The sequence below is a fragment of the Trachypithecus francoisi genome, unplaced genomic scaffold (genome assembly GCF_009764315.1).
Source record: "Trachypithecus francoisi isolate TF-2019V2 unplaced genomic scaffold, Tfra_2.0 Lachesis_group5, whole genome shotgun sequence".
Lineage (NCBI taxonomy): Eukaryota > Metazoa > Chordata > Mammalia > Primates > Cercopithecidae > Trachypithecus > Trachypithecus francoisi.
In genome coordinates, this window is record NW_022681470.1 from 3,951,885 (window position 1) to 3,968,667 (window position 16,783).

Here is a 16,783-nt window from a genome sequence, read left to right on the forward strand (position 1 = left end):
CTCCTGCCTTGGCCTCCCAAACTGCTGAGATGAACTATTTTACTCAGCCTTATCAGTGTTTTGTAGTCTTCCTTGCAGAGATCTTTCACATCCTTGGTTATTTTATTCCTAGTTTTTTTTTTTTTTTTGGTAGGTATTGTAAAATGGGATTGCCTTCTTGATTTATTTTTCAGCTATTTCATTATTAGTGTATAGAAATGCTGCTGATTTTTGTATGCTAGTTTTATATCCTGCAACTTTACTGAATTTATCATTTTCAAGAATTTTTTTGTGGAGTCTAGGTTTTTCTAAATATAAGATCATATTATCTGCAAAAAGGGACAGTTTGAATTCCTCTTTTCCAATTTAAATGCCTTTTATTTCCTTCTCTTTACTGATTGCCCTGGCTAGGACCTCCAGTACTAAGTTGAATGCGAGTGGTGAGGGTGGGAATCCTTGTCGTTTCAGTTCTTACAGGAAAGGCTTTAAACTTTAAACTTACATATTCAGTATGATGTTTAGCTGTGGGTTTGTCATATATGACCTTTATAATTTGGGGGTATGTTCCTTCTATGCCTAGTTTGATGTTTTGTTTTTTTGAGGTGGAGTCTCGCTATGTCGCCAGGCTGCAGTCAGTGATACGATCTGGCTCACTGTAACCTCCACCTCCTGGGTTCAAGCAATTGTCTTGCCTCAGCCTCCCGAGTAGCTGGGACTACAGGCGTGTGCCACCACACCTAGCTAATTTTTGTATTTTGAGTAGAGACGGGATTACACCATATGGTCCAGGCTGGTCTTGAACTCCTGACCTCGTGATCTGCCCGCCTCAGCCTCCCAAAGTGCTGGGATTACAGGTGTGAGTCACTGTGCCCGGCCAGTTTGTTGAATTTTTATCATGAAGGGATGTTGAATTTATCACATGCTTTTTCTGTATCTATTGAGATGATCATACGGTATTTGTCCTTCATTTTGTGGATGTAACACACTGATTTGTGTATGTCAAATTATCCTTACATTGCTGGTATAAATCCTATGGTGTGTTCTGGTTTTGATGTGCTGTTTGATTCAGTTTGCTAGAATTTTTTTTGAGGGTTTTTGTGTTTTATGTGCATCAGGAATATTGGCCTGTACGTTTTGTTTTTTTGTGTTGTGTTCTTCTCTGGTTTCAGTATCAGGGTAAGGGTGGTCTTGTAGAATGAGTTAGGGATAATTCCCTCCTCTTCAATTTTACAACTTAATAGTAAAAAAATCCCATTTAAAAGTGGGCAAAGGTCATGAATAGATATTTCTCAAAAGATACACAAATGGCCAACAGGTATGTGAAAAAACAGTTAACATCACTAATCATCAGGGAAATGTAAATCAATAGCACAATGAGATATCATTTTACCCTGTTAAATCGCTATTATTGTTATTTTTTATTTTGTAATTTTTTTTTTTTTAAGAGATGGGGTCTCACCATGTTACCTTGGCTGGGGTCTCACCATGTTGCCCAGGCTGGTCTCTAACACCTAGGCTCAAGCAATCATCCCACCTTGGCCTCCCAAAGTACTGCAACTACAGGTGTGAGCCATTCTGCCCAGTCTGGCAATTATTAAAATGATTAAAAAAAATTAACAGATGCTGGCAAGGAGGCAGAGAAAAGGAAGCTCACATACCCTATTGGCGGGAATGTAAATTAATACAACTGCTATGTAAAACAGTATGGAGGTTTCTCAAAAGACTAAACATATAACTACCATACAATCCAGCATTCCCACTACTGGGTATTTATCAAAAGGAAAAGAAATCAGTGTATCAAAGGGACACCTGTCCTTACATGTTTATTGCAACATTATTCACAACAGCAAAGACATGGAATCAACGTAAGTGTACATCAATGGATGAATGGATAAAGAAAATGGGGTGTATGTACCCAATGGAATACCGTTTGGCCATAAAAATAACAAAATCATGTCTTTTGTAGCAATATGGATGGAACTGGAGGTCATTATTGTAAAGTGAAATAAGCCAGGCACAGAAAGACAAATACTACATGTTCTCTCACTCATATGTGGAAGGTAAAAACCATGATCTCATGAAAACAGAATGGAATGATGGATATTAGAGTCTGAGAAGGTGGGGTGCGTGGGAGGGAGTCTAAAGAGAGGTTGATTAATGGGTACAAATATACAGTTAAATAGAAGAGTAAGTTCTAATGTTTTATATCTAACTGACAGTTCAATAGAAGAAATAAGTTCTAGTGTTTCTAGTCTGTCTATAGTCAGACCAGGGTATCTACACTTAGCAACTATATATACATATACATATACATATATATATATATATATACACACACACATATACATATACATATATATATATAAAATTATTATTTATTTATTTATTTCGAGATGGAGTCTCGCTTTGTCGCCCAGGCTGGAGTGCAGTGGCGCGATCTTGACTTACTGCAAGCTCCGCCTCCCAGCTTCACGCCATTCTCCTACCTCAGCCTCCTGAGTAGCTGGGTCTACAGGCACCCACCACTGTGACCGGCTAATTTTTTGTATTTTTAGTAGAGATGGGGCTTCACCGTGGTCTTGATCTCCTGATCTCGTGATCCGCCCACCTTGGCCTCCCAAAATGCTGGGATTACAGGTGTGAACCACTGGACCTGGCCAGCAACAATATTTTTAACATTTCAAAGTAATTAGGAGAGAGGAAATGATACCAACAAGTAGACATAATAAATACTGAAGGAGATAGATACCCCAAAGACCCTGACTTGATCATTACACTTTCTACGCATGTAACAAAAACTCATTATTTACTTTGTTTGGGGAAAATAATTTTTGGGTCTTTTGCCCATATCAAGGTAAAACAAAGCTCTCATATTATGACTGAACTGCATAATAACATACAAGATTAATTTTATTTTTAGTTGTTGGAGGTGTATCTCTACTGTAAAGAGGTCTCTGAGAAGTTGAGTTAGAGCTGTTTACAGCCTTAGATAAAACAACTGGGCAAAAAGCTGCCTAGTATGTCTCTGTTTATCCCTGAATAAATCGTATGGTAAATACATTTGTAAAATATAAATATATTTATTAAAGCTAAAATATCTCTTACTAACCTTGGATAAATATTTGACCCAACACCATTTTCTTGATGAAATGCCAGTAATTCCACCATCAGGAAGATTTAGAATTCTTCCCAGTTTTACAAATCCACGAAAACTTTTTTGGTAAAGAACACCATTTATAAGAAAAAATATTCCATCCCGCGATACGATCACATCAGCCACACTCTGTCTTTCAGCATCACTCAGACTGCCTGGAGGCACTCTGATTCTGGTCCACGTACGGAATGAATCATTTGTTTGAAAGGTCTCCATATCAGCTACCAAAACAACAGATGCAACAACACAAGCATCCCAGGAAACCATTAATTGACTACCACGTGGTGAAGAGATTGGTAAAGAACCAGGAATTTCAGGTATGGTCAACAAAGGAAAAGTCAACAGAATAAGAAAATCTGCAATAAAGCAATCTTGAAAAGTAACTTGGTTTCCTCTAATCTCCTTTAGTGCATCATCTCTTGTCATTGGTACCATAACATGCCAGGTCCTAAGAAGAGAAAGAAAAGAGAGTAAAATGATCTCTCCCTCGTCTGCTCCATCTTGTACAGTTGATATTTATCATCTTGAAAACATTTTTAATTTTTATCAATACAAATCTGGATAAGACAAATAGTATTAAAATGCAGCCACTGCCACATTGTTTTTCTCATGCTTCACTCTGGTCCTAAAGGAAAACAATCTTGACTCTTGCAGCTGTTTCTTCTGCAATATGTCTCCGTATTGTCAAGTAAATATTCTTTTTTTTTTTTTTTTTTGAGACAGAGTCTTGCTCTGTCGCGCAGGCTGGAGTGCAATGGTGCGATCTCAGCTCACTGCAAGCTCCGCCTCTTGGGTTCACGCCATTCTCCTGCCTCAGCCTCCCGAGTAGCTGAGATTATAGGCATCCACCACCATCCCCAGCTAATTTTTTGTATTTTTAGTAAAGACGGGGTTTCACCATGTTAGCCAGGATGATCTTGATCTCTTGACCTCGTGATCCGCCAGTCTCAGCCTCCCAAAGTGCTGGGATTACAGGCGTGAGCCACCGCGCCCGGCCTCAAGTAAAGATTCTTATATGCTCTTCTTAATATATAATTTTTATACATTATCTATTACTTTCTTTTTTCTCTTTTATTACTGCTACTTGCGGAGCAGGGCTAACTCCTAGGCAGTGTACCCAGAGCCAACCCTATTGCCTTCTTATATGGCAGATCAAGATGTATCTCTCATGTACCATGCCTACTTATACATCGTCTCTCCATCTCTCAAATTAGTTATATTACCTTTTTAGTTAAATGAATAGAATGTTTATATTGTTTAGATTTACTGTGTAAATATTGCTTTCTACTGAACCAGTTCTATGAGTATGTTTTCTTCTCTCTACATGCATACATATACACAACTTTTCCTGGAGTTAATACTTGTTTTGTTTAAAAATTTTGTTTAAAAATTTTGGTTAGTTTTCCAGTAGGTCATTAAAATAGCATTTTATGATATTTTCCATGTGATAAATGCAGAGATAATCCAGTACTTGTTTCCTGGGATTTCCCTTCATTACTCTCTCTTAGCTGCCACTTACAGGATCTCATGCTTTGATCTTGTCTGTTTTGCTAAAGCACATTCCTTAGCACCTTCCTGTGAAAGAATGTATAAACATACATTTTTTGAGACCCTGAATATCTGAAAAGATCTTTATTTTACACACCTGATGAATAATAGGTTAGGGAGAGGGCATTTTCTCCAGTCCTTTGGTAATCAGAATCACTGAGAAAGTCAGGTGATAGATTGATTTTTATTATTTAAATGGTTGTCCTGCTATAAGTTTTTGGGATCATTCCTTTTTCTTGCCAATCTAAAATCTGACAGGGCAGAGTCTATCTTTTGACGTGGGAACATGGAGTAATATATAAAAGCAAACACTCTGACATATCTTAGAAGCACTGAACATTTCTAAGCAGAGTTTCTCAGCTGGGCAATTCAAATGACAGCAGGCTGAAAGATGTTCAGTAAACACGTCTTGAGTCACTCATTTTCTTAATGAATACATACTTGGGTTGGTGATGATGACATTGTGCCCACTCAGCAGGACCCAGGTGAAGGGGACCTCAAGTTAGGGCAGTTGTAGAACTGTCACCAAACCTCTTATGCCTTAAATCATGTCAAAAAGAAACTCAGTGTAATTTCCACTTTTTGCAAGCCACATCACCTGGCTCTAACATTGGTTCCAATTACAATTTCTTAAATCACAATATCATTTTGCTACATTGTCCACTGGTTATATAATAACCTCAAATATGCAGTCACCTTGTAACTAGGCATTTATGACTGTTTTGTTTGAATGGACAATTGGTTATCTACAGGCATCAATAGGACTCAGCACAAAAGGGCTGCACAAGGCAAACTGCTCTTTTTCGATTTTCCATATCAATCATTTTGTTTTCAAATTTTAATTTTTTTAATTTTTAAAATTGTGACTATACACTTTTCAAGAATTTTTTGGCTTTCCACTGTATAGCATCATCCTAATATATATATATATATATATTCTCTTATTTTTGTGAAGATGCTATTCATATTAGTAAGAGTTCTCTAGAGAATAGAATGGGATATACAGAAACAGACAGAGATGAGTCCATTTCCCTTAGCATTCTCCTTCAGGGAGGCCCAGAAAGGGGCTATGCTCCTATAGCTGTCCACTTTTTGGTGCTGCTGCATAGCATGCAAAGCCATCTGTAAACCAGGCCCAAATTTTCTTTTCCTCTGTTAACTCATTGTAGGGAGTGCCCCATGAGACCATAGGTGCAAATGGGGAGCGAGAAGACAGTGTAGCAGCAGTAGGAACCATGCAAATTTGGGCCACTTCCCCTAAAATTTACTTGTTCCTTGAGGGCCTGTTAGGGCCCAGTCATGTATATACCACTTCCATCTGATAATGGAGTATTGTGTTGCTGTGCATGTCCAACATTATGACTCACTGAGTCAAGTAACACCCAGTTCATGATAGACAGCTAGGGTTGCATGGTAACTTGGTGGCCCACGGTCAAGCATTCGGTCTCTGCTAAAGCTCAATAGTAGCCCAAGAATTGTCTCCTAAAAGGAGAGTAGTTATCCAAGGATGATGAAAGGGGCCTTTCTCCAAAATCCAAAGGGAGTGTGATTCAATTTACCTGTAAGGGCCTGCCAAAGGCTCTATACCATCCCTATCTGCTAGATCAAATGGCCCAAGTGGCAGAGCAGTTTGCACAGCAGCCTGGACCTATTGGAGCCTTCTTTTATCCTGGGTCCCACTGAAAACTCACAGCTTTTTGGGCTATCTGGGAAATGGCCCAGCATAACATTCCCAAATGAGGAATATGTTGCCTCCAAAATCCAAAGAGGCCCATTAGGCATTGTGCCTCTTTCTTGGTTATAGGAGGGGCCAGATGCAAATAACTTAACCTTCACCTTAGAAGGGATATCTTGATAGGCCTCACACCACTGGAATGCAAGAAATTTCACGGAGGTAGAAGTCCTCAAATTTGAGTTGGATAGCTTGTGAATGTCTTACCAATATATCTAGGGTCATTGCCACCTCTTGCTCACTATGTCCAATCAACATAATGTTATCAGTATAACGGACCAGTGTGATATCTTATGAAAGGGAAAGGTGACCAAGATGCCTGCAAACTAAATTATGACATAGGGCTAGAGAGTTGATATACCCTTGAGGTAGGACATTGAAGGTGTATTGCTGGCCTTGCCCATGGAAGGTAAACTGTTTCTGTTGTGCCTCATAGACAGAGATGGAAAAAAAGGCATTTGCCAGATCAATAACTGCATAGCATGTAGCAAGGGATGTGTTGATTTGCTCAAGCAATGAAACACATGTGGTGCAGCAGCTGCAATTGGAGTCGCCACCTGGTTAAGCTTACGACAACCCACTAGCATTCTCCAACATCCATCTGTCTTCTGCACCAGCCAGATACATAAGTTGAATGGGGACGTGGAAATCATACCATCCCTGCATCTTCCAGTTTCTTGATAGTGGCACTAGTCTTTGCAGTCTCTCCAGGAATTCAGCATTGCTTTTGATTCACTATTTTCCAAGGTAGAGGCAGTGCTAGTGCCTTCCACATGGCCTTACTCACTATAATTATCCTCACTTCACAGGACAGGAACTAATATGGAGATTCTGTCAGCTGCTAAGTATTATCCCAAGTATGCATCCTAGAACTGAAAGAAGAGTCACAGCATGGGTTTGGAGACTACTGGATTCACTGTGAGACAGGCCTGAGTTAAAACTCCATTGATCATCTAACCTCCATCAGCCCATGTTCTGATGGAGGCCCAGGGTGACATTTTGGATCTCCTGGAATCAGTGTCAGTTCAGAGCCAGTGGCCAGTAGGCTGTGAAATGTCTGATATTTCCTTTTCCCCAGTATGCAATTACCCTGGTTAGAGGCCACAGGTCCCTTTGAGGTAGGCTGGGAAAAGATTCACAACATACATTTTTATGGTGAATAAAGGTCCTTCCTGAAGGGGATGCAGCCGCCTCTTTATTTAAGGGCTTCTGGATCTATAGACAGGCTCAAGTGTGCTATGTATGTTTTGTGAAGTTTTCTTTTGCTCCCTGCTTTGTGCTGTTTCTTCTGATTTCCATTTTTCTGGTTATTGAGGTAGGTGTCTGACTATCATATTGCAGGCTTTCTGTAATTTTCTGGTGGTCCTTCACTGTGCACTAATATTTAGGAAAGGAGCCATGAAAAGGTGTGAGTCAGCTTTATCACTGAGCGTATGATATCTGTTGCTTCCATTGTGACCCACTGTTTCTCCCCACACCTCATAATATAAGTTCTTTTAAGTAGGTCTGATCAGTTAATCCACAGAAGAATCCTCTCTTATCTTGTCAAGAGGATATATGTTATGTTTCTATATTTAGGGAGCAGGGCTGGAAAAAAGGGCTGAATGCACACTGGGGAGTTTCTACCATATTATTTTATATATATATGCACACACACACACACATACACACACACACTGTTATTGACTATAGTCACCCTGATGCACAATAATCTGTAAACGTATTCCTCCTGTAAATCTGAACTTCTGTACCCTTTGATTAATACTTCCTCCTTTTCATACCCTCCCCCCTCCCCCATCTTGGCTCTAGTAACCATCATTCTACTCTCTACTTCTATGAGGTCAACGTTTTTAGCGTTTTCATGTAAGTGAGATCATACAGTATTTGTCCTTCTGTGCCTGGCTCATTTCTCTTAGTGTAATGTCCTCCAGGTTTCCCTACGTTGTTGCAAGTGGCAGAATTTCCTTCTTTTTAGAAGGCTGAATAGTATTCCATTGTGTACATATACCACATCTTCTTTATCCATGCATCTTCTGATGGACACACAGGTTGCTTCCATATCTCAGCTATTGTGAATCAGAGAACACGGGAATGCAGATATCCCTTCCACATACTGATTTCAATTCCTTTGGATATACACTTAGAAGTGGGATTGCTGGATCCCACTGGTAGCTGTAGTGGATTGCGGGTAATTCTATTTTGAGTTTTTTGAGAAACTTCCATACCATTTCCCATAATGGCTATATTAAATTATATTCCCAACAATGTACCAGGGATACTTTTCATCCACATCTTTACCAACACTTGTTATCTTTTGTCGTTTTGATAAAAGTCACTCTAATAGGTATGAGGTGATACCTCGCTGTGCTTTGAATGTGCATTTCCCTAATGATGAGAGATGCTGCACTTTTTTCCACATACCTGTTGTATTGTTGTTTGGAATCTGTAGTTGGACAGGGCTCCATGCTGGGATCCAAGGCTAGGTGAGGTGTACAGAGTGGACAGGGCCAGAGGCTATGCTCCACACACATGCATTGGCTGAGCTTATCTTTAGATTCAGGGTAGTCTTATACATCATGGTATACTATGCAGCCATAAAAAAGAATAAAATATGTCCTGTGCAGCAACATAAATGAAGCTGGATGCCATTATCTTAAGTGAAATAACTCAGAAACAGAAAATCAAATACTGCATGTTCTCACTTATAAGTAAGTGGGAGCTAAACAACGAGTACACACTGACATAAAGATGGAAATAATAGACAGCGGGGACTCCATAAAGGGACAGGGTGGGAGGGGAGTGAGGGTTAAAAAACTGCCTATTGAGTACAATGCTCACTATTTGGGTAATGGGTACACTAGGTGCCCAAATACCACCATTACTCAGTATATCCATGTAACAAACCCACACACATACACCTTGAATCTAAAATTTAAAAACAGAAAAGCACAGCATCAAGGTGTGGTAGAGTCGCCACTCAGCTATTGGTGTTGTGTGAGGCCAGAAACTCCCTCGGCAGGTAAATGCTGACTTACACTTGCCTCCTGCTAGGGGGAAGGCTTCAGGAAAGCACCAGGGCTTGGGTGGAACACTGCTCTACCTCTGCGGTTGAGTGGGGCCAGATGCTCCCTCCAGAGGAAAACACGGACCCGCACCTGCCTTCTGGCCTGGGGAAGGTTTAAGGAGAATGCTGGGGCTGGATGGGGAAGCTGGCTAGCGACGTGAGGCTGGCAGACCTGTGGACCATGTTTCTTGCAGAGTGATGCTGTTGGCTAGTCCCTCTGGTGTGGTGCCCCATTTGCCAGAATGCAGAGTCATCACTAATGTCACGTGCTGGTTGCTGGTTGCTGTGTGCTCCAGGCCCCGTTCTTTATTTCTAACTGATCCCCGGTGGTCTAGCCCTGCCAGCACTCCCAGTGTGTCCTGTGGGGTGAGACAGGACTAAGCCTCCCGTGAAGGGTCCCAGAATGGTGGAAAAGTTGAATATCCAACTCTACTATCTTTCCCCGTGGGGGAAACTGTGGGCCTAGGGGAATCTGTGTGTGGCACTGTGTAGCTTGAGAGATACGAGACATGGTCAAAGAGAAACAATTCCTCTTACCCTTTGAATATGGCTTTTCTTAGTTCTGCAGTCCAGCGGGGTGTTTCAGCTTCACTTCTGAGTTCTCGGATATTGGCAAAGGTATTCTTGTTTGTGGAAAGTTGCTAGCTGGATTTCTAGGGGTGTGGGGAGCTGGGCCAGAGAACTCCAATTCTACCATCTTGCTGATGCAACTTCCCACCAATTTAGAATTCTCTTCTGTAAGTGCTTACTTAACAGAATTGCTAAACCTACTCAGTTACCACTTCTCCCTCTGCTTTCTATCTTTTGTTCTTGCCTCCCTTCCAATTTTTGACTTCATAGGTTTGTAACCTTAAAAAATTTTTTTTCGGCCGGGCGCGGTGGCTCAAGCCTGTAATCCCAGCACTTTGGGAGGCCGAGACGGGCGGATCACGAGGTCAGGAGATCGAGACCATCTTGGCTAACACAGTGAAACCCCATCTCTACTAAAAAATACAAAAAACTAGCCGGGCGAGGTGGCGGGCGCCTGTAGTCCTAGCTACTCAGGAGGCTGAGGCAGGAGAATGGCGTAAACCCGGGAGGCGGAGCTTGCAGTGAGCTGAGATCCGGCCACTGCACTCCAGCCTGGGCGACAGAGCGAGACTCCGTCTCAAAAAAAAAAAAAAAAAAATTTTTTTCTCCCTGTCATTTTGGTAAGATTTTGGGAGAGAATAGAGATAATAAAAATACTTAATCTGCCATGTTTTAATTTATCTTCATTTAAGTAAGTTTCCATAAGCCATGTTCCTTTTGTTCTTTTGAAAAGATTTTTTAAAAAGAAGAGATGGGGGTCTCACTATGTTGCCCAGGCTGGTCTCAAATTCCCGGGCTCCAGACATCCTCCTGTGTCAGCCTCCCGAGGGTGACAGCACTGTACCCAGCCTTGTTATGTTCTGCTTAGGAGCTTTGGTGGCCCTTAATCATATACAGGAAAAAACCCTCAAACATTTCCAAATGATTTTCTGGGAATCTCCATATGTTTTCCCTTTTCTTTGCTAATCAATTTCATTTGCCATATTATATTTCAGATGTGTTCTTTCCTCCTTCCAAAACTGTTTATAGTCTTCGCCTCTCTTGGAGTATCCACTTCCCTCTTCTCCTTCCCTGTACTATACGTGTTCTTTAAGGTCCTGCACAATTACTACCTCTTGTATTTTTCTTTCCTGTTTTACCACAAAATATATCTTTTATAAGAATAATATTTCCTAAGCTCATATTAGTCATTCATGTTAATGAAATGTTATGACATCCAAGGCTACATATTCTAAATAGTTCTCTGAATTCTCTACCTACGCATATTTTCCTTATATTTATTTTAAAGTATAACTTCATTTCATTATGACTGTATCATGTATACAAAAGAGTATATAATGCACATACACCATTTAAAGAATACTAAGATGAACACCTGTCTGTTAATCACCCAGATCAAGAACCAGAACATTACCAATACCTTAAAAATTTCCTGTATGCCTCACCTTCCCTACCTCCCCCACCTGCTCTCAGGTAATCACTGACCTGATGTAGTGATTGCATTTATGTTTACATTCCCATGTTTTTTTTAAATTTTTTTTTGGTGGGGAGACAGGGTCTCACTCTTCTCCCCAGGCTGGAGTGTAGTGGCAAGATCATGGCTCACTGCAGCCTCAGTCTCCTGGGCTCAAGAAACCCTCCCACCTCAACCTACCAGGTAGCTAGGACCACAGGTGCAAACCACCGTGCCCAGATAATTAAAACAATTTTTTTTTTTTAAAGAGACAGGGTCTCCTTACGTTGCCTAGGCTGGCCTTGAACTCCTGGGTTCAAGCAATACTCCCACCTTGGTCTCCCAAAGTGTTGGAATTACTGGTCTGCACAACTGTGCCTGGCCTCCCAGGCGTTTTTACACCTAGTTTTGCCACGTATATGTCTTAACAACATAGAAGTGCAAAGAGAAATAGAAAAATCCACTATTATCTCTTGCAACTTCAACGACTCTCTATCATTAATTAACAGATCCAGCAGGCAGAAAATCAGTAAGGACATAGCTGAACGAATCAATCAACTGGATTCAACGGATACTTATAGACTACTTCATCCAACAACAGGAGAATACATATTTTTCTCAGTCCCACACAAGTATTCACCAAGATGCACCATATGCCAGGTCATAAAATGCACCTTAACAAAATTTAAAAGAATAGAAATCATACGAAGTATGGTCTCAAACCACAATGTAATTAAACTAGAAGCCAAATTCACATCAAGAGCAGTATCTATTAAATACATTGGAAAAATAATTAATAATCTTCCAAAACAAAGCACCAGGCCCAGTGACTTTCTTTTTAGGCTAGTGAATGCTAACACTGAAGGAACAAATAATGCTAATTCTCTAGAAACTCTTCCAATAGAAGCAGAGGGAATTTTTCCCAACTCATTCTACGAGGCCAGCCAGCATTGCCCTAATACCAAAACAAGACAAAGACATCACAAGAAAGGAAAGCTACAGACCTTTTAAATCCAACAATGTGTAAAAAGAATTGCACATTATGACCAAATGAGATTTACTCCAGGTATGCAAGGCTGGTCCCACATTCAAAAATAAATTAATGTAATCCACCAAATTAACAGGCTAAAGAAGAAAATCATACAGTAGATGCAGGAAAAGCATTTGACACAGTCAACACTCATTCATACTAAAAACTCTAAGCAAACTAGCAACAGAGGGGACCTTCTTAAACTTGTTAAAAAGAGTCTAAAGAAAGCATACAAAAACTTAACAATGAGAAACTAGGTGCTCTCCTCCTAAGACTGGCTACACAACAAGGATATCTCCTCTCATTATTTCTATTCAACATAGCATTGGAAATGCTAGCTAACATGAGAAAGTGAAATAAAAGGTGTTCAGATTGGGATGGAATAAATAAAACTGGTTTTTGTTTGCAGATGACATAAACAACTGTTTAGAAAATCTTAAAGAACAGAAAAAAGAACCTCCTGGAACTAATAAAACTTATACCTGCAGGATACAAAGTTCACACAAAAGTCAATTCACATGCTTTAAAAAACTAGTTTGAGGATGGAGGCAGAACAAGATGGGTGAATAGAAGCCTTCACGAATCATCTTCTCCATAGGAACATGAAATTTAACAACTATCTACCCAAGAAAGCAACTTCATAAGAGCCAAAATCAAGTGAGTAATCACACTATCTGGTTTTAACATCGTATCAAGGAAACAGACACTGAAGAAGGTGGGAAAGACAGTCTTGAGTTGCCAGTCTTGAGTTGCCAACATCACCCCTTCCCCATCTCTCAGTAGTAGCTGCATAGAGCAGACAACGCATCTGTGTGCTTTCGGGAGACAGAATACATGAATTCAGGGCTGCCCTGTCACAGTGGAAAGCAACACCAGGCAGAACTCAGACGATACCCACAGAGGGAACATTTTGACCAGCCCTAGCCAGAGAGAATTGCCCATTCTCATGGTGGGAACACGAGTTTTGGCAAGCCTTGCCATCACAGGCTAAAGTTCTCTGGAGTCCTAAATAAACTTGAAAGACAGTCTAGGCCACAAAGACTGCAACTCCTAGGCAAGACCTAGTGCTGTACTGGGCTCAGAGCCAGTGGACAGGGGTGGCATGCAACCTAGTGAGACACCACCCTGGCTCGCTAATGGAGTGCTTGTGCCCCCCTCCCCAACGCTAGGCTGCACAGCTCACAGCTATGAGACTCCTTCCTTCTGCTTGAGGAGAGGAGAGGGAAGAGTACAAAGGGCTTTGTCTTGCAACTTGGATATCAGCTCAGCCACAGCAGAAAGGACACTGGGCAGTTCTGAGGCCCCAATTCCAGGCCCTAGTTCCTAGATGACACTTCTAGACACACCCTGAGCCAGAAAGGAACCTGCTGCCTTGAAGGGAAGGACCCAGTCCTGGCAAGATTCATCACCAGCTCTTGGGCCCTGAATAAACAGCAGAGGTAGCTAAGTAGTACACACCACAGGTGTTGGATGAGACTCTGAGATGCGCCAGCTTCAAGTGTGACCCAGCACATTCCCAGCTGTGGTAGCTTGAGAAAAGCAGAAGGAAGAGTAAAAGGGACTTTGTCTTGCAGCTTAGGTACCAGCTTGGCCACAGTGGAGTAGGGTACCAAGCGGGCTCTTAGGGTCCCCATTTCCAGGCATTGGTTCTTGGACAGCATTTGCAGCATTTTTAGACTTGCCTTGGGCTAGAGGGGAACCAACTGCCCTGAAAAGTGAGTCCCAAGCCTGGCAGCATTCACCAAAAGCTGACTAAAAAGTCTTTGGTCCTTAAGTGAACATTAATTGAAGCCTGACAGCACTCATTGTGGGCCTGTGGTGGTGGCGGCCACAGGAAAAGACTCCTCTGTCTGTGAAAAGGAAAGAGAGGAGTGGAAAGGGCTATGTCTTGTGGTTTGAGTGCCAGTTCAGCTGCAGAAAAATACAGCACCAGGTAGATTTCTAAGGTTTCTGACTCCAGACCTTGGCTCCCAGATGGTACCTCTGGACCCACATGGGGCCTGGGGGACCTTGCAGCCCTTAAGGGAAAGACACAAGACTAGCTGGCTTCATCATCTGTTGATTGTAGAGCCCTAGGGCCTTAAGCGAACATAGGTGGTAGCCAGGTTACAGCAGGCCTTGGGTGAGATCCGGTGCTGTGCTAGCTTCAGGTCTGACCCAGTGCAGTCCCAGTGGCAGTGGCCACAGGGGTGCTGTGTCACCCCTCCCCCAGCTCCAGGCAGCTCGGCACTGAGAGAGAGAGAGAGATTCCGTTTGGCAGAAAATAAGAGAAGAGAACAAGAGTGTTTGCCTGGTAATTCAGAGAATTTTTCCAGATTTTTTTCCAAGACCACCAAGAGTCACAGCATTACTGGGCTTGGGATGCTTCCTAATGCAGATATGGTTGCAGTGACCAAAAACTTAGATCACAACACCCAAGTCCCTTTGAATACCTGGAAAGCCTTCCCAAGAAGGATAGGTAAAAACAAGCTCAGAATGTGAAGTCAATAATAAACACCTAATTCTTCAATGTCCAGACATCAGTGAACAACCACAGGCATCAAGACCATCCAGAAAAGCATGACTTCATCAAATGAAGTAAATAAAGCAACAGGGACCTATCACAGAGAGAAAGAGATATGTGGTCTTTCTAACACAGAATTCAAAATAGCTATTTTGAGGAAACTCAAGAGAAATTCAAGATAATACAGAGAAGGAATTCAGGATCCTATCAGATAAACTTTAAAAAAAAAAAAGTTTGAAATAATTAAAAAGAAACAGAAATTCTGGAGTTGAAAAATGCAACTGACATACTGAAGAATGTATCAGAGTCTCTTGATAGCAGAATTGATCAAGCAGAACAAAGAATTAGTAAGCTTGAAGACAGGCTATTTGAAAATATACAATCGGCCGGGCGCGGTGGCTCAAGCCTGTAATCCCAGCACTTTGGGAGGCCGAGACGGGCGGATCACGAGGTCAGGAGATCGAGACCATCCTAGCTAACACGGTGAAACCCCGTCTCTACTAAAAAATACAAAAACTAGCCGGGTGAGGTCGCGGGCGCCTGTAGTCCCAGCTACTCCGGGAGGCTGAGGCAGGAGAATGGCGTGAACCCGGGAGGCGGAGCTTGCAGTGAGCTGAGATCCGGCCACTGCACTTCAGCCTGGGGGACAGAGCGAGACTCCGTCTCAAAAAAAGAAAGAAAAAAAAAAAAAGAAAAAAGAAAATATACAATCAGAGAAGACAATAGAAAAAAGAATAAAAAAGAATGAAGTATGCTTACAAGATCTAGAAAATAGCCTCAACGGGGCAAATCTAAGAGTTATGGGCCTTAAAGAGGAGGCAGAGACAGAGATAGGGGTAGAAAGGTTATTCAAAGAGATAATAACAGAGAACTTCCCAAACCTCAAGAAAGGCATCAATATTCAGTATAAGAAGGTTACAGCACACCAAGCAGATTTAACCCAAAGAAGACTACCTCAAGACATTTAATATCAAACTACTAAAGGTGAAGCATAAAGAAAGGATCCTAAAAGCAGCAAGAGAAAAGAAACAACTAACATACAATGGAGGTCCGATATGTCTCTCAGGGGAAACCTTACAGGCAAGGAGAGAGTGGCATGATCTAGTTAAAGTGCTGAGGGAAAAATACTGTACCCTAGAAGAGTAAATCTGGGGAAAATATCCTTCAAACATGAAGGAGAAATAAAGATGTTCGCAGACAAACAAAAGCTGAGGAATTTCATCAACACAAGACCTGTCCTACAAGAAATGCTAAAGGGAGATATTTAATTCAAAAGAAAAAGACATTAGTGAGCAGTAAGAAATCATCTGAAGACACGAAACTCACTGCTGATTTTAAGTACACAGAAAAACACAGGATATTAAATACTGTAATTGCTGTGTGTAAATTAGTCACATGTTAAGTAGAAAGGCTAAAAGAGGAACCAATCAAAAATAGTAACTACAACAACTTTCAAGACATGGACAGTACAATAAGACGTAAATACGAACAACAAGAAGTTTAAAAGCGGGGGGACAAGGTTAAAGTGTAGAATTCTTACTAGTTTTCTTTTCAAATTTCTCATTCGTTTAGGCAATCAGTGTTGTCATCAGTTTAAAATAATGGGCTATAATTATTTGCAAGCTTCATGGTAGTCTCAAATCAAATAACATACAACAGCTACACAAAAAATAAAAAGCACCAAGAAATTAAAACATACCACCTGAGAAAATCACCATCACTAAAAGGAAGACAGAAAGGAAGAAAAAAA

The 16,783-nt window shown here is 41.2% G+C and overlaps 1 protein-coding gene across 10 annotated transcripts in view; it reads right to left on the bottom strand.

Moving 5' to 3' along the window:
* CATSPERE (catsper channel auxiliary subunit epsilon) overlaps positions 1-16,783 on the bottom strand; it is a 176,075-nt gene that overhangs the window by 94,371 nt on the left and 64,921 nt on the right. For all 10 annotated transcript variants that reach the window (XR_004434164.1, XM_033198650.1, XM_033198652.1 and 7 more), the window contains one exon: positions 3,089-3,581. Coding sequence is in view for 9 of the 10 variants with exons in the window: in XM_033198650.1 (XP_033054541.1) it covers positions 3,089-3,581 (493 nt within the window). In the remaining variant the exon portion in view is untranslated. The remainder of the gene's footprint in view (positions 1-3,088; positions 3,582-16,783) is intronic.